Below are 27828 nucleotides of genomic sequence, written 5' to 3' on the forward strand. Positions count from 1 at the left end.
GAGAATGAGGAAATTGCTGCAGGGCTAATACTTTAGCTGCCTGATGGTGTCCAGAACAAGGGAGCAGTTCACTGCATGGAAATCTGCACTAGCTACACTGTCTCCACAGAACTTTAGGGGAGCGCCAGTGGACTGAAGCTCTCTAGGACGGGACCACCAGGAAGCACCAGGGGTTGAACTGACGCATGAAGACTGGAGACTAGTGGAAAATCCAAGAGCTCTCGCCCAGAGGACTGAGGGGCAGAGGTGGGAAGACTGAAGAGTGGGAGGGGCAAGGAAGCAGACCTTCCTGATCCCCAGTGTTGGCCAGATGCCTGCAGAGGACAGACACCGTCACCCTTCAGGGAGGGACCACGAGCCTTTCCGGCAGATAAACTTCCGGCAAAGTGAATGCCAGGTGAGACTGGACAACCTCAAATGGGACCGTCCTTCCTGGCTTCTAGGATCCCAGTATTTTGTGCAGTCTAATTCTCAGGAGCCTTCCAGAGCTTAACAGGTAGAAACAATCGTTGTTTTTATCTGCTTCGTGTATCATCCTGATTTTAAAAAGAAAATTGTTTTCTTTTACTCCTACAATACGGTGCCTCTAATCATCTTGATCCCTGATTATATATAATGCCCCTTCAGAGGGTGGAGAACACGAGGGGCTGCCAGATCAAAGTGAAATTGATTACCCGGAGTCCGGCCGGCATGGATAGGCCCTCTGTTCTCTTAATTATGAGCTTTCCACGGTATAAGATGGATATCAAGCCTCTCTGATGTTAATATATAACTAATAGAAATGGCAACTTTTCTATGTAGTAGGGTTCCATTTAGGCAATTATGTTAATATGGTGTCATGTCACTGGCTGGTTTGGAGGACTTGTTCTAACAACGGATTCACGCATGTTTCAGTAGTGTCACTTTGAGTAAACTCGAAGGCAGTCCGTAGTAAAAGAAACCAAATACAACCTATGTGGCTGGGCTTAGATAATTATCTCAGATTGAGACAAATGACCTACACTGATCATTGAATTATACAGCACCTACTTGGTCTTAGATGGTCTCTGCTGGAGACCTTTTGTCTCAATATTTAGTAAGTATGAGTGTGGATTAGCGCCTGGTTATTTGTTCTCATCCTGTAAAAATGAATTCACAGATACAGGCCAGAAGTGCCCACCTATAAAAGAACTTAGGGTAGGCACAAATCTTAATAACCCTTCTGGTCTAGCTTAGCTGTGGAGCTATTCCTAGAAAAGACATTGAATTTAAAAACATCATTCATCTGGGATAGATATAATTTCTGTCCTTCACTGTAGGTCAACGATATACACTGGGTCATTCTGGACAAATCACAAGCCTGATGTAGAAAAATTGGCTGAGCAGCAGCCTTGCGGTTTAAGCCCTGAAATGTACATTCAGTCACGTAACATACACGATGGGAGCTGAAATCTGAGCTTGGGGTTTAATTCCAATGTTGATAAAGAAACCATCCAAGTAAACACCACGTTTCTTAATCCAGTTGGTTTTCACAATATCGAACAGCATATGTGAGTTTCAAAAATACTTAGCAGTTCCTTGAGGTTTTGTTAAGTCAAATTCAACTGTGGAGGTAAAACTTGCAAAAAATAACGGGCTTTTGGGAACAAATTTCTGTTCCTTTTGATTTAGTTTTGTTTTTTATTCGTGGGGCAGAAGTCAGATCCTCAAATGCAAATCCCAAATGTAGCTCTGCTGTGTCACCCTGTCTCTTTTTGATTTTAAGTTTACCCTCTGGGGGATTTCCTTTAGGCAGGCAGAAGAGTGAAGATCTATCATTTTTGACATTGTGGTCAATAAGCAATCCATTATAAATGCTCTTTAAAGTTAAGGCCATTACTCCTAAGTAGGTGACAAAGCTTTGGCCAACTAATATGAAGCCCATTACTACAGGGTATATGAGATGAGATTGGAGAAGTGCCATAAGAGGGTTTAAATTGCTTTAAAACCAAGCTGCTGCTTCTTCCTGCTTTTGGCCCACTCAGTAGCAAAGGGCTGCCTGATGTGGGGTTACCTCAATCGTATATACTGTCAATAATAATGACAGCTTCCTGGTGGCTTATAAATCTACATGCTTTAAAGCTAAATCTTCCCAGTCATTTCAAATTGCCAGGAAGGTTGCTACCATGGGCCGCAGAGAGCTTAAGCTGAGAGCATAGAATGTACTGGAGAACCCAGTGTAATCATCGTCATGTGGAAACTGCTAATTATTTTTGCCTTCAGAACAAAATGATATCCAAATGTGACTGAAAATACAGGCAGACACAAAGGCAACCAAGCTTTTGTGCATACAGTGCATGTACAGCATGAGTGTACAAAACACAAGGAGAAGAATTAATAGGGCTCATTCTGATCCCTGCTATTTCCAGGACACACTCCCTTTGGTACTCTTGATATGATGATAGCTGGACCACCAGGCTCTTGGCTTCTCCTTGCTCCTCATAGCTCCGTAATCCTGGGTTTGAAAAGCACTACCCGCTTCCTCCCCAGAACGCCTAACTTGACCATGCCCAGGAACCTCACACTCCTGCAGATCTATGCAGGAAACTGTGGCCCTGAAACACACTGACGGCCAGGCAGTCTGAGGATGGAGGCCGTGGGACCTGGCATGGCCTTCGGGGCCTGCATCCCATCTTCTAGCTCCCCGAAGAGAATGGGGCCCCGGGCAGACATGACCTGCTTTGAGCCTGCATCCCATGGCCTGGAAACTCTTGGTGATAGCATACCTTTTCTTCGCTGCTGATGTTCCGGGTAGAAGTCCTCCAGGTGATAGTGGGAATGGGGTCTCCTGAGGCTTCACAGGTCAGAGTGACTTGTTCTTCTAGTTCCATGGCGGTCTGGTTCTCTACATAAGTGATTTTGGGTTTCGCTGAAAAGACAAGACATGTTCATGAGTTTATCTGATTGGTTTAGCTTTCTGGGTTTAAATTATACCATGCACCCACTCAACACAGGTTATGTCCTTACTGAGTTTAAGACCCTATTCTAGGTGTTGCAGGAGCTACAGAACTGAATAGGCATGTGACAACATCAATGTGAGACCATTAACAACAAGATCCCCTAGAGAACGAGCATCCAGGGCACAGGGTGGAGAGCGCATGGGGCAGAGGAAGAGCACTCATCTGGTTGGAGCCTTCATGAGGAGGAAGCTTTCGGGCTGGGCCATGACATCTTCAGTACCTGGAGCTTTGGGATAGAGTCATTTTCAGTGTAGACTACTGCTTGACTGCGAGCAAAGAAGCAAGGACACGTGAGGAGGGCAGTGTGATGGGGGCCATGTTTATGCATCACGGCAGGGGGAGGTGGTGCTGGGCCCAGGGCGCCGAGTCATGGCTGCCTGGCTACAGTGCTTGCTTTGAATGATCTCCGGGCGCCGATGGAAGCCCACTGGCGGTGTTCGATCAGAGGAATGAAATGATCACTTGTACTTCAAGAAGGTTAATCCGCAAAAAACTCAAGATTGAGAATGGAGAAAACCTTGAGGTGGGAAAACCAATTGTGACAACTCTGACAGTGCCCCAGATGTGGTGGAACAGAGTCCCAAACCGGGTGGTCCTGGGGGAGGGGGGGGTGGGGGGCAGACAAGGAAGGGCAGCTCTGAGAGGTGCTCACGAAGGCTTCACGGGAAGTGCCAAGTGAACAGAGGGCGAAGGAGCCATGGCAAGAATCAGAAGGGAATGAGAAGGAGTGCAAGTGACTGAGCGTCTCACTGACTGGGAGAGCTGTGTTAGTATTGACTCAAGCAGGGAAATGGGGCAAGAGACGGGTTGCGGGCTGCGGAGTGGGCTGGGATAGGAAGGAGAGGAGATGGGTTCATTTTCCAAATGTTTTGGGTAATGCCAGAAAACACAAGCATTTGGAATCGGAGTTAAATGTTAAAACATTAGAGAAAATTGACTTTTCCTGATTTAAAACAATTACACTCTGAAATTGCAAAACTTTCCATAGAAGAGAAAAGAACGCTGCACAAATGTAACTTATTTCACTAATGGGGAAAAAGACGAGGCTAGATAAACAAAAAATAAATAAATCAAATTTATGGGATAATTTCTGAAAGAAGTGCAAATTCATACGCTGCTCCTGAGTAGGTTAATAAACGACTGTCTATATACTTCCTACAAGTTGATGCCCCCGATTCTGCTTTAATGGCAAGTGCTTTAAAGGCTGTGCGTTTTCTGTAGCAAATACCTGCTTCTATATAAAATTATCCATATAGGCCAAGTATTCTACTACAGTTAATCTGTACTAAACGCTTGCTTGGCAAATTCTTTTTTGATGGCAAGCACCCAGGCATGTCTCAATCCAATGGGGCCAAATGATCACAAATTGGAACTGATGGAGTTCACTTGAGTGAGGTTTTCCCACAGAAAAGTTCTGTGTCGATCTTGATAAATAAGACTTTCAAGGTGGTCACAACTCATACTGAATGGACTGTTAAGTGCGGCTGGACAGGAGGTTTGAGAAAGATAAAATAAAAGTTGAATTTCTACACTGTTAAAATCACAGATTGAAAAGTGTAAAAAAGGGGCGCCTGGGGGCGCCTGGGTGGCTCAGTCCGTTAAGCGTCTGCCTTCAGGTCATGATCCCAGGGTCCTGGGATCCAGCCCTGCATCGGGCTCCCTGCTCGGTGGGGAGCCTGCTTCTCCCTCTGCCCCTCACCCTGCTCGTGTTCTCTCTCTCTCTCTCTCAAATAAATAAAATCTTTAAAAAAGTGTAAAAAAATAAAATAAAATTCAGCCAAACAACTGAATTCACTGAACTGAACAGTTGTTTTGAGGTCTGGAGGCAGTTACAGAAAGGCTGAATTTTTGGCCTCTTGAAACCTAGATGGATATGGTGACCTAGACAGTGTTTGCTGGCCTTGTCATGACCCCTAGCACTTTGTCCCAGCATCAAAAGGTTAATAGAAGACAAACAAGGGATAGTTAATGTCTATTCATATCTGGTTTGGTGGCTCCATTTCCCAGAGGGTTACAAAGGGTGCACTGCACAAGTCTTTAGAAAAAAGCAAACTATATTCTTACTAAAAACACTATTAACAACAGCTAATTTTGTATGGTCTACAGAGGGCTGTTGGAAGGCAGGCAAGCTTCTCACTAATGACCTAACCTCTCTGCATTACAGAAGCAGCAAAGCTATTGTCAGAACTCATTCAAGGCTCAGGATATTGTCTTGGGGTTAGGCTATCAATATAATTTATTGTCCAAATCAGAGCACTCTTGAGAGTGAAAAGGAATGCTCTAACTAATTACCCGGGGACAATGGGCATCCTCCGGCAAACAGGGACAGCTGCAAGGTCACTTCCCTCTGCACACCAGCATCTACAGGAACATCTCCAGGTTTTGTCTTCAGATGGTACTTACACCATCTTAATTAATGTCTGCTGTGAGCCCTTGACTTTGGATCCCTGTTCTATTTTCCACCTGCTGCTATGGGACTTACTGCCTCAGATCGTTCCATTGCACTTCTCCCCACGGACCCTCCTGTGAGCACAGATGTCCTTGGGAGTGTTCCCAGCACAACGGCTCTCCTCTTCTGGCATGCCCATGACTCTGCACCCTGCCACTGAGAGGTGGTCTCGTCTATTCCCACCCCAACCCAGGCTCCTGCCTCCCCAGCTCACGGAGGGCTCTGGGGCCCTGCTCCTCTGTGCTGAGAGGCTGGACATGACCAGGTGCACCTCCCTTCAGGCTTTACACTGTGCTGTAACTCACAAAGGCTGCTTTGGTCCTAAGGGGTCAGATAAGCAAGCCCACCGGTGAACTTGCCTTAGCCCACAGCAGCACGAGACCTCAAGAGCATTTGTGTGAGCATAACAGGAATACGCGGAGACAAAAATACTTTTTCAGAAGGGCCCATGGGGGAGAAAAGCAATGGAAATTCATTGCCAAATTTAAAGAAAGGTAGGATGTAAGTACTTAGTAAAAAGAGCTTCTGGCTGATAACTAGGGCAATGCATGCTAGAACGTGACCCTTTCTTAGGGAAAAGTGATGTCGGTAAGGTACAATTACGGCAGTCTCTAATTTAGATGTGCCCTGTACCTACTAACTGCCTTCCCATCTTGAATCACAGGAGTTCTGAGCCCTGTTCTACCATCCGAGCTATTGGTTTCTGTGCTCTCTGCCTCACTGCTGCCACTGGGGAACCCGGTCCGCACGGCAAGCCACGGGGAACGGGAGGGACAGAGAGTAAGAGAAAGAGGGAGCACTACCATGCTAGCCCCTCCCCACCCCATGTCCTGGCCTTCCTACCAATCTCCTAAACCAAGGGAGGCCAGAGGAGGAGGGAGAGGAGGTTAAGAATGTGAAATGGAGAGGAAAAGCAGTGTGTACAAGAGGGACCAGGTTACTCCAAGGAGGCTATGTGAACTCTCCCCTGGAGATCACAGAGGGGGACTCGCGTTCTGGATGGGGGCTGGATTAGACAAAGTCCCTAGGAGTCTGTGGTTTACTTGCCTGTCTCTGCAAGTCTGGCCACCTCTCCTCTATTTGCTCTTCTGGACTAGCATCTATATTCTCCCAGCTGCGGTCTTGGGGAAGAAACTCTGTGTGTGTGTGAGGGGGGGTACAGGAGGGCATGCCTGGTGAGGGAGGTGGGTGGAAAGACAAAGCCTGTCTTGCCACAGTTCCTGCATCCTACATTCATTCCCTGCTTTGTTAGCTCCTCCCCTAGACCTGATCCAGCTCTTCACTCTCTACTGGCCCCACGTGGCTCCTGACTCACTACCCACGCCTCCTTCCTGGGGCAGCCACCCGCACCGGAGAGGCCTGGAAAAGAATCCAAGATCTGTTCCTGACCAGCCAAGTGAGAACTGAGTGTATCTCTACCGAGAAACCGTGTGATCCATGGTGGGAAAGGGAGGGCACGCTAACTTCGGTGTTGCCAGCCGTCCCATCTGTAATTCAGATGTAGTCTGTGTCCAGTGGAGCTTCATGGAGTAGTAACTCCCCTTTGCTAGCTCACGGAAAGGAACTTCCAAGCCAACTGTTTGAGTTTGAACCCTGGCTCCTTGGTTAGGTCACCCAATTCTCTGGGCTCAGTTTCCTCTTTTGTGAAATAGGGGAAAGAATGAACTCTACCTCACAGTGTTGTGCTGCAGATTAAAAGTCAGTTACACACAGTACTTCACATGGTGCTTGACTCATTCTAAGCGCTCGCTTTGTGCCGGGTATTATTACTTTATGGGGCTAATATATAAGAATTTCCCAAGACAAGTGATGGTTACACATTTCTAGACTCCTCTCCTTGCCATCTGCACTGTGCTTCATTAACATAAAACAAATGGCTCTGCTTTCACTTAGGCAAACTCTAGCATCTACGATCTGCCAGACACTGTCCTCGTAGCTGGGGGTACACGGCCCCTGTCTGCAAGGAGCGCACAGTCAGCGTAACACGCAGTCTTCCCGCCCCTGCGTCTGCGCCTGGGTGGCCTGGGCGCCTCGCCTGCGCCCACCCTTCTGCACCTGGGAAGTCCTGCTTGGGAAACAGCACAGCGTTTGTGAAGACCTCTCTGCCTTCTGTCCCGCATGACCACAGGTCTTTTTTTCCTCTAAAACGCTGTGCCCATTACCATTATGAAGTCCTTACAATGGGTCGTCACTAAAATTTCAGCCTTGGTCACCCATGTTAGCCCGTGAGCCCACGGATGAGGACAGAGCTCATGTTTTTCATCCTCATCACTTTGACAATGGCTGGGCCCACAGAAGACACTCAAATATTGCTGGCTGACGCTCTCTATTATAATTTATATGCTTCTATGTTCATCTCCCTCCTCATGCTTCTTAGAGTTAAAGGACCACATCATACTCCTATCTCAGATGCCCTTCGGTCCAGCAATGCTGGTGCTTAATCACTATCTGTTAAATGAAGGAATACGTTAACAATGCACCTATCTTTATAATATGGAAGGAGTTGAAATCTGAGTGATTCAAATCTGGGGAAGAGAATTAGAGAAAAAACTGTCAAGAATATTTCCCAAGGCCATTAGCTTTCACTCTCCAGTATATCCAGTTGATATGAACCGAACTAATAACCTGTTTCTAAACCCAGATGTCATTAATAGAGAAATAAGATTCATCTATAATTAGCAGGTCCAGCTGCACACAAGCACTTGATCTTCCAAAGATCTATGATCAGGCCCCACGAGCAGGTCCCAAGCAGGTTTCCCAGGCACACACTGTAGTGACCTGGAACCATGTGAACCAGAGCTGCCCCTTGGTGCCTAGCTGCACCATCTACAGTGGACCAGCTTCCCTGTCTTTTTTTTTAAAAGAGAAAGAGAGAGAGAGAGAGAGAGAGAGAAGTGGGAAGGGGCAGAGGGAGAAAGAGAGAGAGAATCCCAAGCAGGCTCCATGCTCAGCTCGGAGCCTGATGAGGGGCACTATCTCACGACCCTGAGATCATGACCTGAGCCAAAATCAAGAGTTGGATGCTTAACTGATTGAGCCACCCAGGCATCCCATGTCGTTTTAAAAAAAACATGAGCAGGAAGTGTTGACAGCCAATAGGTTAAGCATTTCTCTGCCACAAATTCTCTTTCCAAGGTCAGGTCAAAATGCATTTCAGTTCCAAATGAATGGAAGTTAACCGAGTTTGTCGAGATGGAGTGAGTAGAGACTAGGGGCTCTTCTCATGACTTTGGTGGCACCGTTTCACATGGGCCACGGAAAGAAGCAAGGGGGACACAGGCAGTCAGCCGGTTGGTCACTACTGTTTATCACGGGCCTTCCCAAGTCCGGCACTGTTGGGAGTGGCAGAGATAAAGCAGGAGAGAGACAGAACAACCAGCACTCCGCTATCTTGGTGTTTACACGCTTCGTGGAGGTCGGAGACCACAATCCCCAGAGCAAACATGGAAATGAGGCCAGTTCAGGCAGGACAAGTGTGGTGAAGAAGATACAGTCAGATCAGTGGAAGCGCTCAGCGGAGGTGGGTGGGTGGTGGTGGTGCATTAGCCAGGGTAGTGCAGGAAGGACTCATCGAGAAGGCGGGTTGAGTTGAGGTCTGAATGGTGCAGAAGGCGGCTCAGAGCAGATGTGGGGGAATGACATTCCAAGCAGGAGAAGTATCAAGTGCAATGTCCCGAAGACAAGGAACAAGCTCAATGTTGGCTGAGCCACAGAAGGGGGGCCTGAGGGGTTAGAGAGTTTTCAGTGTGGAGCAAAGTGGAGGAAAGACGAGGCTGGAAAGGAAGGCAGGGGCTAGCTCAGGTTAGGTCTCACAGGCCAGGGCAGGCAGTCTGGATTTTATTCTGGTTGCAACAGGAAGCCATGGGAGGATTTTAAACAGAAGACTGGTGCTTGAGGTCATTCTGGCTACTGTGAGGAGGGGCAGAAGGGGACCATGGGGTGGAGACTGTGTCACTGACCAAGAGAGGAGGCAGACAGCGTGGACTCGGGCATAGGGGTGGAGATGGCAGACGTGGTTGCACCTGGAACAGATTCCAAGGCAGAGAGGACGGGGTCCTGCTGGAGGATGGGGTCCTGCTGGTGGATGGAGTGTGCGGGGTAAGAGGAACTGTGGCAGAACAATGACCTTGAACCCCACCGTCCTTACCAAAGACTTTGAGGTGGATGGATGCATCCTGCTCTCCAGCCTTATTCTCGGCAATGCACACGTACTCGGCCTCGTCGTTCTTATCCACCTTCCTGATGGTCAGCTCAGAACTGTCATCGCTGAAGACGTACTTCTCGTCTCCCTCGTTCTCTATCTGTTCCCCATCCCTACATGGTGCAGAAATGCCAAGTGCCGTGATTTTGACCACAGAAGTAAGATGTTCATTTTTAACCCATTTCCACAGAATGCAGACTGAGCCCATGGGAAAGACTCAGTCTTCACAGAAAGTCAACATCCCAAATTGTACTTCCACATACATACCTTTGCTTCCTCTGCCCAAACCTCTGTTTCTCTCCAAGGGCTATAAACTACCTACAAACATTCCAAAGAGGGCCTCCAAGGCCACGCCCTCTGGTTCTGCCCCATTGGAAGGGGTCCAATGCACAAGGCGAGAGAAGCTTATAGAAAGGAATCCATAGAATCTACAAAATCTATAGATTCCTTCTGTAGGAATCTACAGAAAGGCTGCACCCAGAGCTGATCTTCCCAAGCAGCCCATACCCATGCCACGGACATGCCAACACAGAGCAGGCTCCATGCTCCCTTCTCCACGAGTCCATGATAAAAGGCATGAGCCAGTTTCTTACTTTGTCCAGCTCATGGTGGGCTCTGGGAAGCCTTTGGCATCGCACACCAGGGTGACGGACTGGCCGAGGTTGGCGGTGGCATTCACGATGCTCTGCCTGGCCTGGACAGTGGGCGGCACTGAAGGAAAGAAGAGCTGTCAGGGGGGGTTGTGAAAACCTAGAGGAACCCAGTAGCCTAGAGAGGAGGCACTTCCCGGGGACCTCAGGTCAGAGGGTCACGGCCACGAGGTCAAGAGTTCTAGGCAGCTGCAAAGTTAGTATAAGGGATCTAAATTCCAATGTGTCCTAAATAATTACTCCAAACTGAGTAAGTAAGTCACCCACAAACATGCATCAGTGTTTTTCAACGATACAAAGTATCATTATATGTAATACATAATATTGTTTTTTAATAACATAGCTTTAAAACCTACATTAATAGGTCTTACTCCTTTCAAAATAGGATTCAGCTTATAGTAGCTATTTATCATGATGTATTTTTTCAATTAATGCATATTAATCTTAAAACTACCATGGTAAGTAGAACTTGACATCCAAAAGGGGGTTCTTGATTCTGGGAAAAGTTGAAAATGCCTGTTCTCGGTGGTTAGATGGTTAATACCAATTCAAAATGCACCAGCTCACTGAGTGACATTTCTCTGGGACTGTCAAAAACAGCCCTGTGCACAAACAGTTTTTACCAAAGGAATGAGAGGGGGAGAATTTGGCAAAAAATATATATCAATAGCCAAAACAATTCAACCACGATTTACTTATTTTCTTAGTACTGACATTATAATTTCCTGTAAACATCTTGTAAATGTCAAATCGATTCCATGGGTGTGTTTATGTGACACATTGCAGATTAAGATTAATAAGCCTGTGGCCCTGATTCTGACTATTCTGAGGACTGAACTGATTATAATATTTTCTTTGAACATTGAACCAAGGGACTAATCTCACAATTACGGTAACCTCAAGGACAAGGAAGGATGAATAAGTATTAGAAAGCATGGCAAAAAATTTCTAGCGCTGTAAGACAATGAAGGACATTCAAGAATTGCACTAGAAGTCCTCCGAGTTGAGGGAGACCCAAAAGGCAAGTGTATTAAGAAAAAAGAAAACAAGCCAGAGGCTCTACCAGGAGGGGGGGATTCACTTGAGATAGATGTTTGTGTCAGGATGGGATTTATTTAACAGACCAAAGAGGAAGTTCCGGAGGATTTGGGGGACCCAGATGGTACTAATGGAGAGAGCAGGAAGAACAGATCTCCTCACCGTTCACAATGACCTGAATGTCCTTGAAGTTGATCTCCCCCCGTGCCAGGATCCTGCCCTCACAGCGATAAGTGCCCTCATCTGTTTTCTTGATGTCCCGGATCTGCAGGTAGTTGTTGGACAGGACTATGAATCGGACTAGAAGAGACAAGAGGTGGGTTCATCCAAGGGTCAGTCAGAGAATTCTGGTATCTGCAGGGAGGTTGCAGGGCCCTTCCTCTTCCCCAGCGGCAATCTTCTGGGGCTGGGGGGAGGTGGCTTTACACCGAAATGAAGACATGTGGCCCTGGCGCTGACAGAGAGCCAAGAGCAAAAGTCTACTGGAAATTTACCTTTTTCTTTGGAGACAAGGTCAAGTGCCTGAATGTACAAGCTCCAGGTATTCACGCATTCAGGACCTGGAACACGCACAGGGCTGTGGGACACTGGGATCTGAGGTTGGGTTGAAATGCCTCGGAGGGTGGCTGAGGTGGAAACCCTAAGGGACCCTGTGGCTTGGGGGTTAGGGCGGCCGCCAGGGAATTCAGGCCTCACCATCTTTCGTCAGGATGACATCTCGGCCCTTGTGCTTCCAAATGATGGTGGGGGGTAGGGAGCTGACCACATCACACACGATCACAGCATCTTCCCCCTCCCTGAACTCCTGCGGGGTTGGTGCATTCTTGAACATGAGCTTCTCTGGAAAATGAGCAAGAGAAGAATGAGGGAAAACAGCTGGTTGGCCCACACAGACCCCCTTTTGCGAGAGCCATGCTGCTTGGATTCAAGCTGTGAGCAGCTCTCAACCCATATATATCTTCAGTGGCCCAAGAGAGGGTCCCACCCCATCCTTGGCCAAGATGCCGGCAAAGCAGCTGGTTTAAGCAGGGGAATGTGGCATCAATGTTTGGCAGCCAATGTCTATTCACTGAGTGCTAAATTTATCATACTTTGTGTGGAAAAGGATCGATGGAGGTAAAGGAGTGTCTTTACCAAGTGTCCCTTGCCCTGTGGGATGGTGCCAATGAAGCACAAAGCAAGGTGCAATGAATTGGTACAACACCTAGTCTACAATGATTGGTCATCAGTCTCCCACTCTGTGTGACACCCCAAACCCAGCTTTCCTAGAGCAGAGAACATTCTGAAGAACACAACAGAAGAAAGGCAGGCTTAATGGGATTAAATACTATGGCAATCAATACTGTTCCATTAGCTGTCACCCACCATTACACTGGCCAATGAGACAGATGCATGATAACAAGGTAATGAGATGCCACCTCCAGCCTGGATTTCACTGACAATGGGAACTGCCTGCTCTGAGTGGCCCAGAGTGTTCAGATAATAATCCCCCACACCCCACCGAGCCTTTGGACTCCATTAGCAGCAGGGGAGAGTGAAATAAAAGGGGACACGTGAATTGTACGATAGCCAGCCAGTACCTGGAGAAGGGAAGGGGCACCCTTAGCAGCCCTCTGGGAACTGTGTGATTTGAATTTAGAGAATGGAGGCCAGAGGGAGGCAGCTGGGACCCACGTGACCCAGGGCTGTGAGTTCTGAGTTGGCCCAGGATCATTTAAGAACATACTGGAGCTCTTAGCTCAGTTCAGAAAAGACTCAGAGAGTGGGAAGGAGGAAGGCCTCAGGGAGCCCTTGGCTGCCATCCCACTCTGCCTGCTACCCACGTGTCTTCCTAGCCAAAGGAGAGGACCGGGAGTAGGGAAGAAGATGGAGGAGGCACTTACGGAAGATCTTCACGTTGACCGTGGCCTCTGACTCACTGCCGCTCTCATCAGTGACCACACACTTGTAAATGCCGGCGTCATCAATGTTGGCATTGTAGATGGTGAGCGTGGAGGAAGAGTCGTCGTTCCACACCACGGAGATCCGCTGCTGGTTTGGGGTGAGCTTCTCTCCGTTGGGGGAGAACCAGGAGATGTCTTTATCTTTGGCATCTCCCGCCACTGAAGAGGAAGAAATAATTTTCAAACCGTGGGAGTTGAAAAGACAGAGTCCCCTCCAGGGTGACTGTGGGTACTCAGAAGCAGCTACCGAACAAGAGGTCATCAGGCCCGATGACCGGGGAGGGAGAGCATTCATGCAGAGGATGTGACACTGCCTTCCCTGGCTTCTGTGCTTCATCGTGATGCACAAAACACCACTCACAGTGACGGGAAAGAACTCGATGACCCCTCGTGAGTATGCCTATCCTTAGTGAGGGACGAGGAGAGGTATTTGCTGAGGACCTACTGTGTGCCAGGCTCTAAGAGAGGAGCTCCAGCCTCATAGAAGAGGGGGCAGAGGGGATTCATGTCTAGGATCTGAGCTCAAGGGCCTGGCGCATCTGAGCCAACTAGTCAGCCTGTTCTTGAGGGCTCAGACTGTGGTCTCCAGAGAGGAGGAGGAGACACCAGCTAGTCTAGGAGTGTGGATTCCAACCAATTTTATTCTAGCGTCTGCCAGCCCAAACTGGCTCGACTGTCATTTCAGCACCCCGTCTCAGATAGACAGATTCATCTCCTTCAATCCTGCAAAGAAGAGAGCCAGAATCACCCATGTGTCCTTTCCCCGGGGCACCGAGGAGGGGCAGATGCCGCTGCTGAGCGGTCTCAGACACTGTGCGGGGACAAGGGCTCTCGGCTCCGGCGGCCGCGGCGGCGCCTTCCTCTCTGCACGACGCCCCTCCCCGGGCCACACCACCCAGCCCTGCACAGATGCTTAGTATGGAAATGAAGCCGTCCTCCTTTCAGGACCCATCATGTTTTCAATAAATATCGCTATTTGCAAGATGTGCTGTGGGCTCCACGGGGGTGTCTCCAGATCGTTTAAATTGCTGTAATGAAGGCAAAGCTGGAGTGAACACATCCGGCGGCCACAAGGCACCTCACCCAACGCAAATCATGACTGCATTTAAAGGCCCCTCCCTGCCAAAAGCTGCTTGCTAAATGTCATGGTTTACACCTAGCTCAGCTCAACTTCCCTGGTTCTTCCATGATCTGAATCCCAGTCCTGTCACATTCGGAGAATCCAAAGCCTAATTGGAAGCTTCTCCTCCCCAGGACGTTTCCTGATGTTATCTGAGCCGTGGAAATGGGGCAAATTTTCTAAACAAAAAACAAGGGCACCAGGTCTGACAAACCCCGGAGCTCTGGTGGGGGGCAATGGGACAGAGTATCGGTATTCACAACAGACCTGGAAAACCCGGGACCCACATTTTCACGGCACAAGGGACAGCGGTGCTCAGTTTCCTTTCCGGCAAGTTTCAGACCTTCCTGGATTTCTGTGTCCTGGGAGATTCTAAGAAGTAAGCCTTGTGCCGACCCCCTGAAGCATGGTTTCTGAGGCAGCACTGTTCTCCCGCGTCACCCACAGAACTCCGGCTGGGTACAGAGCAGGGGACCCGGGTGATTCGCTATTTTGGGGATTGTGCTAACTTTCCTCAGGAAATCCCTAGACCTCCTCCATCACCACGCAGAAGCCCAGATGACACATCTCACTGTGCTGGGGAAGCCCTTTGTGAGGGGAAGGGAGAGGCCTAAGAGCTTCGCTGGCCCTCTGGCCCCGAACACCTGGGCCAACTGGCTACTGCTCTGCTGGTGGCCTTTCCTTAAATGCAGTGAGGCACAGGGCACTTGCCTTGGCATAAGAAGAACTTGGATTCTCCGACGCTGATTTCTCCTTGGCTGGGGACGATATCCACCTGCAGGGAAACTGGAAAAGACAAGGTCCGGTTGAAACGCACATTAGGGTTTCTGAGAAGGGAACCCAGAGCTTCCATTCAAAAATGGGGTCTCCCTGCTCACGTTAGGGAAGAGGGAAGGGAGGATGTGGTCTGGGTTGAGAACCTGTCACCGCCAAAGAATCCATGGTTCCCGTGCTGAAGCCAGGAATGGACACGGTCCGGATCCCTCCCTGTGGAACGGCTATCCCCTGTCAGACAGCGCGGGGTCCCCTGGGAGATTTGGGGTGACCCCCCCCACTCTACATGTTTCTGACCTCTTGAGAAGGCCATGGTCCTGCTCCAGACAGCAGCACCTCTGGGATTCACAGAAATAACAGATCAGTTACTTCTGGAAATCAGCCTAAAGCATCCCCATGGCTGTGTGACGAGGGACCCTCCAGGTTCCCATGTCTCCATGCTTCATGACTGTGGGGGATTCACTGTGACGATCCAGATGGATCTGGAAGCAGGGGATGCCAGATGCTCACCTTGCCTCGTGACTAGGGGACCCCACCCCTCTTTCCATAAGGGGAGACAGGGTGCAGCATCATCACTCCAACTAGTCGGGTGCCCTCCTGGCAGGCTATAAGCCTGTGCCCTGAGGAATTCCCTGTATCTCCTGGCTACTTGTGCTGAATTTCTATTTGACGATCCCCATGCTCTGTCATTCCTCTCCACTGATAAGGCAAAATACATTGCACTGGATCCCACAGATTGCCGTATTCCTTCGGTCCCTCGTATATCTGCTCAGAGCAGATAACTGTTCCTCATGAAAATATAGTGTTAGGGCAGGGAAAAAATGCTTTTATCCATTTGGATGCAACTTCCTTTGCCTCCCCGCCTCTTAGGTAAAGTAAATCGGAAAGCTAAAAGCTAATGGACATTTGGTTCAACGCATGTAGCTTCTTCAAGTGGATATGGATATGGAGGAGGGGCCGGGACTCAAGAGGCCGGGTAATAGAGACTCGGCGAGCCCTTCCTTCGAACGGCCATTTTCTCTGCACCGCAGAACCGAGGGCCTGCTGGTTGCCATGGAGACGGACTTGCAGGCAGAGCCGCTGTCGTCTCAGTCTGTGCTCCCGTGATGAAGGGACCGCGGTGCACTCAGCAGAGCAGAGGGATCAAAGGACCTGCACGGGGCTGGCAAGGCGAGCGTGGGGAGCACCAGGCTACCGGGGGCGCGGCCTTGCTTGCCACCTACAACAGACAAAGCAGACCCTGGAGAAGCAGCAGAGGCAGGGGAGAGGTGGGTGGCCTGGTGGAGAAAGGAACTGCGGGAGGAAGGAGGGAGGGCGCAGAGTGAGGAATCAGGCACAGAGTTCAGGCCCGGGGAGGATGCTGAGTGCTCCACCGTGAGAACAGGAGGGGGGCACTCAGACGTCCAAATGCTGGTTTGGAAGAAATACCGTAGTAATCCGGGGGCAGCCAGCCACTCCCTCACTGGGTTTACTGCGGATGACTCACCCCCGGCCCAGGACTGAACTCTCACAGGGAGCAACGAAATGCTACGTGGCACACGGAGCTGCGAGGGCACCTGACCCCGTGTAGGTGTCTCTAGCTGTGGTGTTTCCACCGCTTTCCTCTGGCCAGAGTAGGTGCGCTCAGCTCCAAACTGAGGGAGCCAGAAGGAGTCTCAACCAGCACCATGTTGCACCTGCTTATTTTCCAGGTGAGAAAGAGCAATAAAGTGACTTCGCTAAGGTCACCTCTATTTAGGGCCGGGGTGGTGGTGGCCGTAGAGCCCAGGCCCCCTGGCTCCCAGGGAAGTGTTCTTTCCACAGTGCTGCCTCTGTGGGTCAGGGACAAAAAGTTTCCATTCATCCGGTTTGACGAACAGTCTGGAGAATGTGAGGAACGACCCTCAGATGCACCCTCCCCTAACAGAACAGAGCTGATTTTGGGGGCATGGGGCCTGACGGAGAGGGCCGCAGGCCAGCGCCATCCATCGCAAGGCCAACCAAGACCTTTCCATTCTGTCCACGGCTCGCATTCCACGGAACGATGGCCCATGAAGGCCCAGGAGCTGTGCCTATGGCATCCATCACCTACGTAACGGTCCTTTCTGGAGTTTACTGGGGCATTCTTTAGAGAGTTAGAGGCATATTTCTGCCTGAAAGGTTCACTGGCCCATATGCTCAACATTAGCTGCTAGCTTCAACATATGGATCCTGTTATTCTCACAGAGCCCTTACTGCTTTGAGAAGGATATTCTTATCCCAAGTGAAAAAACAGCCTTCATCTTTTCAGCTCTTTTCAAACAGAACATGACTCTCCGGGGGCCAGAGAACACGGCTAGGCTCAAGAGTTTCATACCCAAATGTGGCCAGTATCCTTCTCTGGGCCATGGAGAGCAATCAGAAAAAAGAATTTCAAAGGAATTCCCAGCTTAAGCAGATCCCACGCACACATTCATCATCACAGAAGTTTTTAAAAGAAGACATAGCCACTTAGACTCCCGGCACACATGGAAAAAATAGCATGATTCCTCCTTCAAAGCACCAGAGTCAAAGCCGGGCCAGAGGAACCCCAGACTCTCTGAAAGTCAACACTTGCATGTCTTTGACTGTAGCACAATGGCTGATTATTCTTCCCCAAATGCTGAACCTTGAATTATTAGGTTTAATAATGGCACGTGGAAATCCTGCTCTACTCTCCAAACTCCGTCCCTCTGCTTCGTGGTGCCCCATCCTCCTACTCTATTAGACCTTTCACTGTTTGCAATAAAAATTCCTACCTCAACTTTTGCCTTTCTCCAGTTGCACATATAAGTGAAATTTTCTAACCAGGCATAACTCATACCTTTAAAGAAACCTAGGAAAACCCTTCTCCCAGAAAAAGTATCTCAACTCTTGCTTTGCACAAATGCTCTGCAAGAAGGCCATGCGTTATCCTACTCCATCCTAGATGCATCCAGAGATAGACGCTTACATGCATGGGTGTTTGGATCTGAAGGGCCATCATCCCCCATGGCCCCCTACAGCTAGATCACACGTTCCGGTTTACAAAACATACTCTGTTCCTTTGTCTGATGCTCACAACAGTTTGGAGACATAAGAAGGCCCACCTATTGTCTCCATCCTATACAAGAGAATATTAATGCTCAGAGAAGCAAAATAACTAGCTAAGGGCAACTCAGCTAATGAGCAGTTAAGATTCAAAGTCATCTGATTCTAAGACTCCAGCTATTCCCTCTATACCCCAAAACTACCACTAACCTTTGGTTGGCTGTCTCATAGGCTCATTATGACCTAGTATTTAGCATTTGCTCTCTTGCCAAATCATGGGCTAGAAAGAGCAGAGTGTACAAACATCTTACAGTCAAGTTGCTGCCTTCCTTTCTACCCTGGTTGATTCTAACTGGCCTCCTCGCCCACAGATGATCATAGCATTGTAACTCCTATTTCACAGATGGGGAGGTGGAGGCTCAGGGCCATAAGTAGTAGAAATGGTGGAGTCCAGACTCCAACCCAGGCTGGATAGAGTCGAAAGCTCCAGATATTTCTCCTATATTCTTTGATCCCTTGTGAGCAGACAGGAAAAGGGTTCTCTTAAGAACAGAATGATCCCCCTGCCCCCATCCTCATCTGATTTTAAAAGTAAAATAAACTTGCGGGAGATTTGTACATTTTCAAATGTGTTTCCTGTTTAAATGTTTTTTAAAAACAGATGCTATGTTCAAAAAGAGGCAAACTTGTTTGGCAAACAGCTTCAGATGTAGAGAGAAGTTTGGGGACTCTCAACTTTCTAGCAGAAGCAAGAGAATTTCCTTTAGTTGCTAAAGGAAAGTGAATTCGGATTTCAGTTCATAAAACATGCTAAGGCACTTATCAGGAGAGGTGGAAATCTTACCAAAGCAAAGCAACAGAGAAAAATTATTCTGATTTCAAGAAGGAGACCACAGATTTCACTTGAGTCAGCAACTTCTTGCTGTAGTTTGATTTTTACTGGTTTTCTTTTCAGATTCTAATGTGCTTAACAAGGTAGGCGCTGACAGCAGAATGTAAACCCAGGTCTTTCCCGTGGCTAATTGAAAATATTTTCTTGTTAAATGGTGATAAAGATGCTGATCGCTGAGGAAGACGGACTGCAGGTATGCAGCAGGCCAGAGCCAAGGTAAGAAGACGCCCCCGTCACCAATTTAAGAGAAGAGTGAACAACAGAGGATTAATATGATCAGTAACTATGCACCAGGTAAGGGAATTTTCTAGAACCTATGTAATAACAGCTAAGAATTTTTGAAAAAGGCATCAAAGTGTCACTTATGAATTTATTTTATTAGCTATTGTTCTAGAAATGAACCTTGAATATCACCATACTTAACCACTTCCATGGAGAGTCGTTTTTTATTTTTCAACTATAACTAATACTAAATCTCTTTCATGTGACCATACCTATTGTAAAGCCAGACATCTGGACCAAGAGTGTAACAACTGAGGGGCCCCCACTTGCTTCTGGCAGTTTGCTCTCCTTATTAGCAAAGTACTTGAGGGTAACTTCACTACTAAACCAGCCAAACTCAATGAAAGTAAAGCCAAAACCAAGATGGCAGTACTGGAGAATGGCTGAGGCCCAGGGCTCTGGACCAGACTGTTGAGTGTGAATCTCAGCTGTGCCACTTCCTTTGTGATCTTGCCATGTATTTTAACCTCTTGATGCCTCTGTTTTCTTATCTGTAAAATGGGGACAAACAGAACCCTCTTCATAGGGCTGTTGGAAAGACAAAATGAATTCATATATGTGAAGCACTTAGAATAGCGCCTGGCACATACTAACCATTTTATGCTTGCTGTGTATTATTATTCTTCATAAATCTTTATTTACAACCCTTCCCAAAGAAATTATTTTGATCACGGTTTTTGAGGGAAGCAATGTTTCTCTTTATGGTTTAAGATAAAGTAACCTTCACGAACGATCCAATTGGTTTGGTGGCCCAATTCCACTCTCTATACTAATTTAGGAAATTCTACTTGCCAGTCACAACTTTATTGGTATACAAGATGACGGAATTCAATCAAAGGCAAAAAACAGTAAGGCAGGTGCTCTAGACAAACCACTTCACCTTGGCCTGTTTTCTCATCTGTAAAATGGAGATGATGGTAAGACTGCCTCTGTGTGGCTGGACTGTCATGATAATTAAATGTCAGGAGAGAGCCATAGTTAAGAAGTCAGGGTCTGGAGTCAGAGAGGCCTGGGCCCAAATCCCGGCTCGGACACCAAGCAACTCGAGAATCTCTGGGCCAGTTTGCCACATTTGTAAATGAACACAACAATCCTATTTATCTTATAGGCATGTTGAGATGATTTAGAAAAGTAATGTATGAAAAGTACCAAACGCCAGCTTAGGCTTTGGTTTTTTAAATGGTGGTACATATATGACAGCATTTTGAACTCACACACACACTGCCCGCAAACAAACAAAATTCCCCCTAATGCTTGTAGTGAGAATAAGATAACAGGGACCTCTTACGATTACTTGTACACACAGATACCTATTACAGCATACGTGTGTGTGTTCACATCTATGTGTATATATGGTGCGTCCGCTGTGAGCCTAGATAAACGTGTGTGTGTAGAATAATCCAACTAATCAGATTGCTACTGTGGCAGGAAGCAGCTAGACATAGGTAAATTCATCTCATTTTGGGAGAGAAAAACAAATCAACAATTAGTAACGACGAAGGAGTCTCGCCCGTACTTGACATGTGAGTCCTGTAATTCTGGCTGGATGTACTGCTCATAGCAGCTGAGCAGAGGAAGAAAATGAGGTAGGCTGTTTCACTTTCAAATATTAACCCAAAAGTTAAATGTCATTTTAAAGGAACTGTAAAATACGTGTTCTCGGAGATTTTGGCTTCAGGGTCTGTATAACGTCATCACAAAGGCAGACCATATTCTAACTGCCACTGGAAGCATCCTCATTGCTTAAAGCTGGCTCATAGTAGCAACTGAAACCATCTAGAAGCCATGCTTAGGGCTGCTCCGTTGGGGCCTCATCTATGGAAGTGCTGAGAATTCTAATTCCCATCTAAACCTAAACATCAGAAGTCTTCTAGATAGGGTTCCCAGGCCAACTAAGTTTATAACCAAACCCTTGGGAAGCCCTCTGTGGGAAGCACCCACAGGAGCTGGACCCCCGGCTTCCCCCAGAATGCCAGCCAGCCTAGCGAGCGAAGGAAGCCCTTCAGAAAGCTGTGCTCTTTCCTGGTTGAGAATGCCAGCACACAGCAGATGGGTCAGAGCAGAATTCAAGACTGGAAGAGGAAGGAAAGATGAGGTGGTGGAAGGTCCATCCTCCATTAGAATTCATTCTCCATTAGAATGGAGAAACCAAAGCTCCCTGTGTCAAGATAAAGCCATATGCATAGGTTGCAGACTTATGCAGACCCTGTTAAACAAAATTCACTTGAAGGAGATGTGGGGTGCATATAACAGACAGGTTTCCAAAGTCTTTTATTTTAATAAAACCTCCAGAACTGGGTAATGTTTCCTTACAAAACCCATGCAATAAATAGTCCCGGTGAAAATTCTCTTTAGCATCCTCAAGTCCCATGGCTCTTCCAAAGTGATGGGGGGAGGTGTGGAGAAGGTGAATATGGCTGTAGAGTTCTTCAGTTTTCCATGTCATATGATACTATCATAGAACTTACGATAAGGAATAAAAAGTCCTGAGCATCCCTGCACAACTGAAGCCTCCATGATTAATCTGATATCCCATTACCCGGGACATTCTATCCTACGGAATTCTGGTAGCCAAACAGCAAAATCACTTGCCAGAAGCAGGAGGCTCTATTTCTTAGCATCATACATCATATGAGCTCCTGGGAACCAGGACTAATTGGGTGCTGTCTCTGTTTCATGGGACTGGCTTCATGTCAGAACACAGAGCCAAGGCATGTAACGGTTTCAGTTCTCTTGGCCTCCCCAGTTCCCTGGGTCAAATTAGCATTTTTGTTAGGTCTGATCAAATGGTTTACTTTTATAGAAAGAAAGAAGTCAGCGATTTTAAGCCATCACTGTTATCCCCACAAACCACCTAGCAGCTAGAAGCCTTGACTAAAGTCACATCACGTTGTCCTATGCTCCTGGTTAGAGAGCAAGAAGATGGACATGTTGGTTTAATCTGCTCAGAAGTAACAGATTCATGCTGGTGCCCAGGCCCTCACTCCCACCTCTAATCCCCATCCCCAAGAAAGCCCACGGTTCTTATTGGGAGCTCTCTGGAGCATTCTTTAATGGGTAGTGGGAAGAAATGACTCAGTGGGATACTAAGCAGGCCAAGATGGACCCAAACAATTTCCACACCACACCCACAGATCAGACACAGGGGAGAAGCCTGCCTGGCTCTGATAAAAAGATGCTTGTTTATTTTTTGTTTGCTTATTTTAGAAGAAGGTCATAAAGGAAGGAGATGCATTGAAGAATTTACTATATCCGTTTTTTTCTCCAAAGCAGCAAAAAGTCAAAAGTATACTTGTAGAGTCTCAAAAGGGCCAGATTCCAGATGAGGAGTGAAATCCTTTCCTAGTGGGCATTAGCCTGGTCTCACCCAGTCCATAAGGGGTGGAAGCTGGAATGTTCCACGGCCCCTCGCATTGGGGAGCACGCAGCTGAAGGCAGGCGTGTGTGCCAAGGGGTGGCAAACGCAGGTCTAGTTACACTGTGACTTCTCAGTCTTCCACTACATTGGATTCATGGCCAGAACCGTAAAGCTGTTAGTAACAAAGGAGAGTAGAGCCAGAGAGGACCGGATGCATCATCTGCAACCCCTTCCTTTTACAGATGGGACACTCCGGTGGTGGCCGCCCAGGGTCCCTGCTGCGGACCTGCGGTGTTGGCCGGATGTGCTGACTCCCGCCCCAAGGCCCTTCTTGCTTTTGTGTCTTATTTCCTCTGTGTGTCCTCAGTAGCTATTTTACCTGCTTTGCCCTAGGCTCACCTCTGTCCCAAAAGAGCAGGTGTCATCAAGTAAGAGAATTGCTCTATTAAAGTGCAGTTAAGAAAGCCGGACAAATGGCAGGTACTCTGCCAGTTCTGTCTCAAGCCAATTAAAATGCCCGCTTACTTCCAACACCGCGGTCACTTTTTCACAGAAGCTCAGCTTCCCCGCTTCCTTTTCTGGCTGCCCTTCCTGTTGTTGGCCTTTTTTCAGGCCAGCACTTTGCATGAAGCTGACTTACTGAAGTGCTGGGCAAGGATGCAAATAGGTTTTTGGAACTCAGCTAAGGTTCTCCAGATGAACAACATAAAATCTATCTGCCTCAAGAACCCAGGCCTTCTTAATAAATTGCTGCACGCGATCTGATTGTGTCCAGGATGCCCCGACAATGTTTCCTTAGGTCTGCTCTCCCGAAATGCTGCCTTCACAAAATGACTCACCTAACTTCTTTTCTTCCAGCTCTAAAAAGGTACTTTGATAAAAGGAGAATTGTTCCTCTCCCACCCAATACTTTTGCCAACATGGCAAGAAGTTGGAATTATATGTTCTAATATTTGTCCAGCTGTTGTTTGCAGATGTTGTATTCTTTACACCCAGAAAATAGAAATTTGGAGAATGCTAGCGTGCAACTTCATCCTGAGAATTTCAAATCCTGCCCGTGTCTTTCAAAAATGTCCTTATGTGTTCGTAGCTTTAAGCACATCTGGGCTATTGAAGATACAAAGGCTTATAATCTCTCAAACAACCAATGCAAAGAGTTGTTAAATTTGGTTTCGGTCTTGTGAAAAATTCACACTCTCAAGGATATATATAAATATATAGTAATTATTATGTGTCAGTCACCCTACTAAGCACTTTATTGAATTCGTGTAAGCCTCATAACAATCCTACGAGATAGGTAATTTTATTATCCTATGGGACAAACAAAGAAGCCGAGGAACTGAGAGGGTAAGTCACTGGCCCAAGGTCACAAAGCCAGTAAGAGGTAGAGCCAAGAGCTGAACCCATGCAGATCTGGCTCCATGATCCTTGATCTTAAGTATGTATTACTTAGTCTCAATTAAAGTCAACTTTCATGGAAAAGGAGCTGATTTTGTGCTGGATGAGCTAAGCACATAAGCAGAGAAAAATACTATTGACTCTAGATATACTCCACTCAGACCCTGGGATACAGTGATTCTGAAGGGGGGCTGGAAAGAGGTTCCTTGAATTCTGGGCCTACCAGCCACACCAGCCTCCCTATTCTAGCCCTACCTTCATCTCCAGACTGAATTCTCTCTGCCTCCCACCCCCTCCCCCATGGGCCCGGCTTTCATGCCCACCTGTAGCTCTCCTCTGTTGTCACTACGTGCTCAGCATTGGTGGTGGCCACCAACAGGATCAGGCCAGAGGCTGTGAGTTGGATCTTCCCATCTATAGGTTACTCCCGATCCCCCAATTTGGATTCTGGATAAGCCATATCATCCCTTACTAAAATGTTAATATTAAAATTGTTCTTTAGTGATACACAAATCGTGGCTGAGTCTTTGCTCCTCTGTAGGGTGTGCATCTGAAATCAATTATTCATGGATCTGGTCATCTGGCACTCTCTCAGAGAATCATTCCCCTTAAGAGGCCATCTGTAGAGCATCCATAGTAAAGAGATTCCTATGAGAGGCCACAATCTTTCCTACTGGGTGGAGAACCCATTCCCCACTCCCTCAGCCACCATCACCCCCAACCAGATGGTGCCTGACCTCTTACATGACACATAAAACCGCATTACACAATATTTTAAAAGGGAGAGAGCAGAGGAAAACTGAGCCATTTAAGTAATAATAATTTTACAAATAGTATATCCATGAATCCGGAAAATAATCATATTGTTTTCCTGAGTTAGGAACAAATGAGAAAGTGCTCACTGGCACCACTATATAGGGTAAGAGCTGAAATGCCCTTTCTAGCTCTATGGCTTATCAGGAACTGAGAGCTGAGAACAGCCCGGGGAGAGGGGTGGAGAGGGGAGAGGAGTAGGGGCTGCAGGAGATTGTGGCCATGTGGTGGTCCAGGCACATCTGAAGTACATCTCCATTCTGAGACTGTGGTATTCTAACTGCCAACCTTATGTTCCATCCATCCATAGAATTACCCATAACATTATTTTCTGAGTCTCAGTTAAAAGTCCTTTGGCTACACTTACACCTCCTTCTTGTCTCTGCACAGCGTGATTTCAGGGACCCAGAAGAGTCCCAGAAGTGTTCCTCCAGCCCCAGGCTGCTTATCGACCTTCCTTCCTTCATTCTTGGTACTTCTGCCTTATGATTTGTATGCCTAATAACAGCAAGGGCCTCTGGTTGTACTCTAGGTTGCTATCAGTCTTTTCAAGTTATAATGAATCAAAGATTTGGGTAGAGTTTCTTAGGAGGGCTGGGGAGACTGGGAAAAAAACAACCCAATGCGTAATGTTACACTCATCTCAATAGCTGGGACCTCCTCCATGTGCTAATCATGCTCCTCCCCCCCCCCCCCCCCAGAATACTGCTGCAACCCTAAAGAACTGCTAAGAAATCATAAAGTTAAATATGGAATGAGATTCTTATGACAGCCTTTATAGTTTTTTTGTTTGGGTTTTGTTTTTGTAGCGAGTTTTTATTTAAGCAACCACTATGAAATTTTTTCATTATTCACTTAGGCTCCTTCCCTCCCCCAATCCAAACCCAACTGTCCTTGACACTCTTACTTTGCTTTATCCAATAGGCAGGAGAACCTTTGAATCCCAGTCTTTGAAATCAAAGACAGAAACATTAAAGAGGGTCCCCCCCATGGCACCCATGTCATCATGGACTTTGATGTTCAAGGACCAAAATGAGTGGGATCCCAAGGAGCCAATTCAAAGGTCAGGGGCAGATACAAGGCTCACTCATGAAAAACAAACACAACCAAACTCATCTGTTGGTGGCAGAATCTTCTTTTAGGAAGGATTTCACGGAGGCAATGCTTCTTAACTTCTTCGTCAAGGTGACAAACTCTAGTTATGAGCAACTTTAAAACCAAGTAATTAAACTTTCTTACACCTGGATCCTCACCTCAAAAAGAAGGAACACCTGCCAAGAGACACATTCTCTCTTTAGGGGAGGTTTCTGGAAAACCTGCTCTGAACTCCAGGAAACCAGACCCCCTTTCCTGGCAATGGGAGTTCACGGGGGCCACAGTGATGCTGCCGACACTTCCAGCACCCAGTCTACATAAGGGACTTGGGCGGGACACGGGGAGGGAACACACACACACACTCCTTCAACCCTGTCTTCCTGGACAGTGAATTCTCCTCCAGGAACTAACTTCTGAACTTTCAAAATGGTGTAGGGTCACAGTGCCCAAGAACTGAGGTCACTGGTCAGTGAGTTTTCCTTCTTTAAAAATAGAATCAGCCCCAACAGTAGCTAAACTTGGGAGAGCAGTAACTAGCTTCTATTCCAAACTGCACTGATAGCTACAAAACCCAGAAGCCCTAAGACTACAGGCGACCTGGTTATCTTTAAGTGAGTGGAGCTCCCATGGGATAAGGTTGTTTCATGTTAAATTTCAGGTCTCTTCTATCCCCATAAGAAACCCCACCCCCCAAACCACACTGCACAGCCATCCCAATGCAGCCAGCCGGGGCCACAGGTCAGTCATGAGTCACGCATCTGTCTGCTAGCAGGCTGACTATGCTGTCCTAGGGGTAACTCAGCAGGACTCTTTGAAGATTTTATTTATTTATTTGACAGAGAGAGACACAGCGAGAGAGGGAACACAAGCAGGCGGAGTGGGAGAGCGAGAAGCAGGCTTCCCGCCGAGCAGGGAGCCCGATGTGGGGCTCGATCCCAGGACCCTGGGATCATGACCTGAGCTGAAGGCAGACGCTTAACGACTGAGCCACCCAGGCGCCCCTCAGCAGGACTCTTTGAAGCATGGATTGTGACAGGATGGGCCACTCGCGTTACTCAGGCTGGGATCTCCCCTACAGGCCTGTCTTTTGTCTAAGGGAGTCCCTGCTCTTATTCTCCTTTGGTCACCTCCCTCTCCGCCCCACTCACTACAATCTTAGGGTCAGCCTTCTACATACTTCCATAAGACAGACAGACATAGTCCTGCTCTCCCAACAAAAATAGCAACAAACTTTGCCCAAGAGGAAAAAGCACTGACACATATGAATATGACCCCCCGGCCAAGCATTAGACCTTATTTTGTAACAAGGCAAGCTGCCTTTATTTCTATAAACAAGTCATAGCTGTCAGCCTCACTAGTGGCCTTTAAAGATGGCAGTATCTTATAGAAAGCTATTAAACAGTGACAGCCTGACAACCAAGTCTACTAACAGGCTGCAATTGGTTGAGTAAATGCCTAGAGAGGAAAGAGTGCATGATCCCAGGAGGGCTCCTTAACTCCCTTGGGGGCAGCGGATCTACCTCCAAATTTCATCCTGCTCTCCGAGGGCGTAAGCGATGACTCTCTTTTCCAAACTTTTCCGTTGAGGGGTCTGCACCTAGATTTGCATTTCACGGAGCATTTCTCATGGAGTCCATTCAGGCAAGATGACACCTTTTGGATCACCTACCTAGATATTTCCAACGCACATACACCCTAAGACCCCCCCCCAGTCTGAACAATGGCCGTCTCAAACATCACTGGACTGTGAGTTATGTGCCTGCTTCCTAGGTAAGGAGAGGTGATGATAAAACTCAAGGTTTCCCCTGAA

General features: G+C 47.5%; 1 protein-coding gene across 10 annotated transcripts in view; it reads right to left on the reverse strand.

Moving 5' to 3' along the window:
• NCAM1 (neural cell adhesion molecule 1) overlaps positions 1-27828 on the reverse strand; it is a 300452-nt gene that overhangs the window by 50284 nt on the left and 222340 nt on the right. For all 10 annotated transcript variants that reach the window (XM_054512298.2, XM_045895017.3, XM_045895018.2 and 7 more), the window contains exons 2-8: positions 15091-15165; positions 13200-13418; positions 12013-12156; positions 11479-11616; positions 10222-10339; positions 9575-9741; positions 2745-2887 (exon numbers count right to left, since the gene is read on the reverse strand). In XM_054512298.2, coding sequence (XP_054368273.1) covers positions 2745-2887; positions 9575-9741; positions 10222-10339; positions 11479-11616; positions 12013-12156; positions 13200-13418; positions 15091-15165 — 1004 coding nt within the window. The remainder of the gene's footprint in view (positions 1-2744; positions 2888-9574; positions 9742-10221; positions 10340-11478; positions 11617-12012; positions 12157-13199; positions 13419-15090; positions 15166-27828) is intronic.

The sequence above is a fragment of the Mirounga angustirostris genome, unplaced genomic scaffold (assembly GCF_029215605.1).
Source record: "Mirounga angustirostris isolate CCGP_5_RB_7025 unplaced genomic scaffold, mMirAng1.0.hap1 SCAF_13, whole genome shotgun sequence".
Lineage (NCBI taxonomy): Eukaryota > Metazoa > Chordata > Mammalia > Carnivora > Phocidae > Mirounga > Mirounga angustirostris.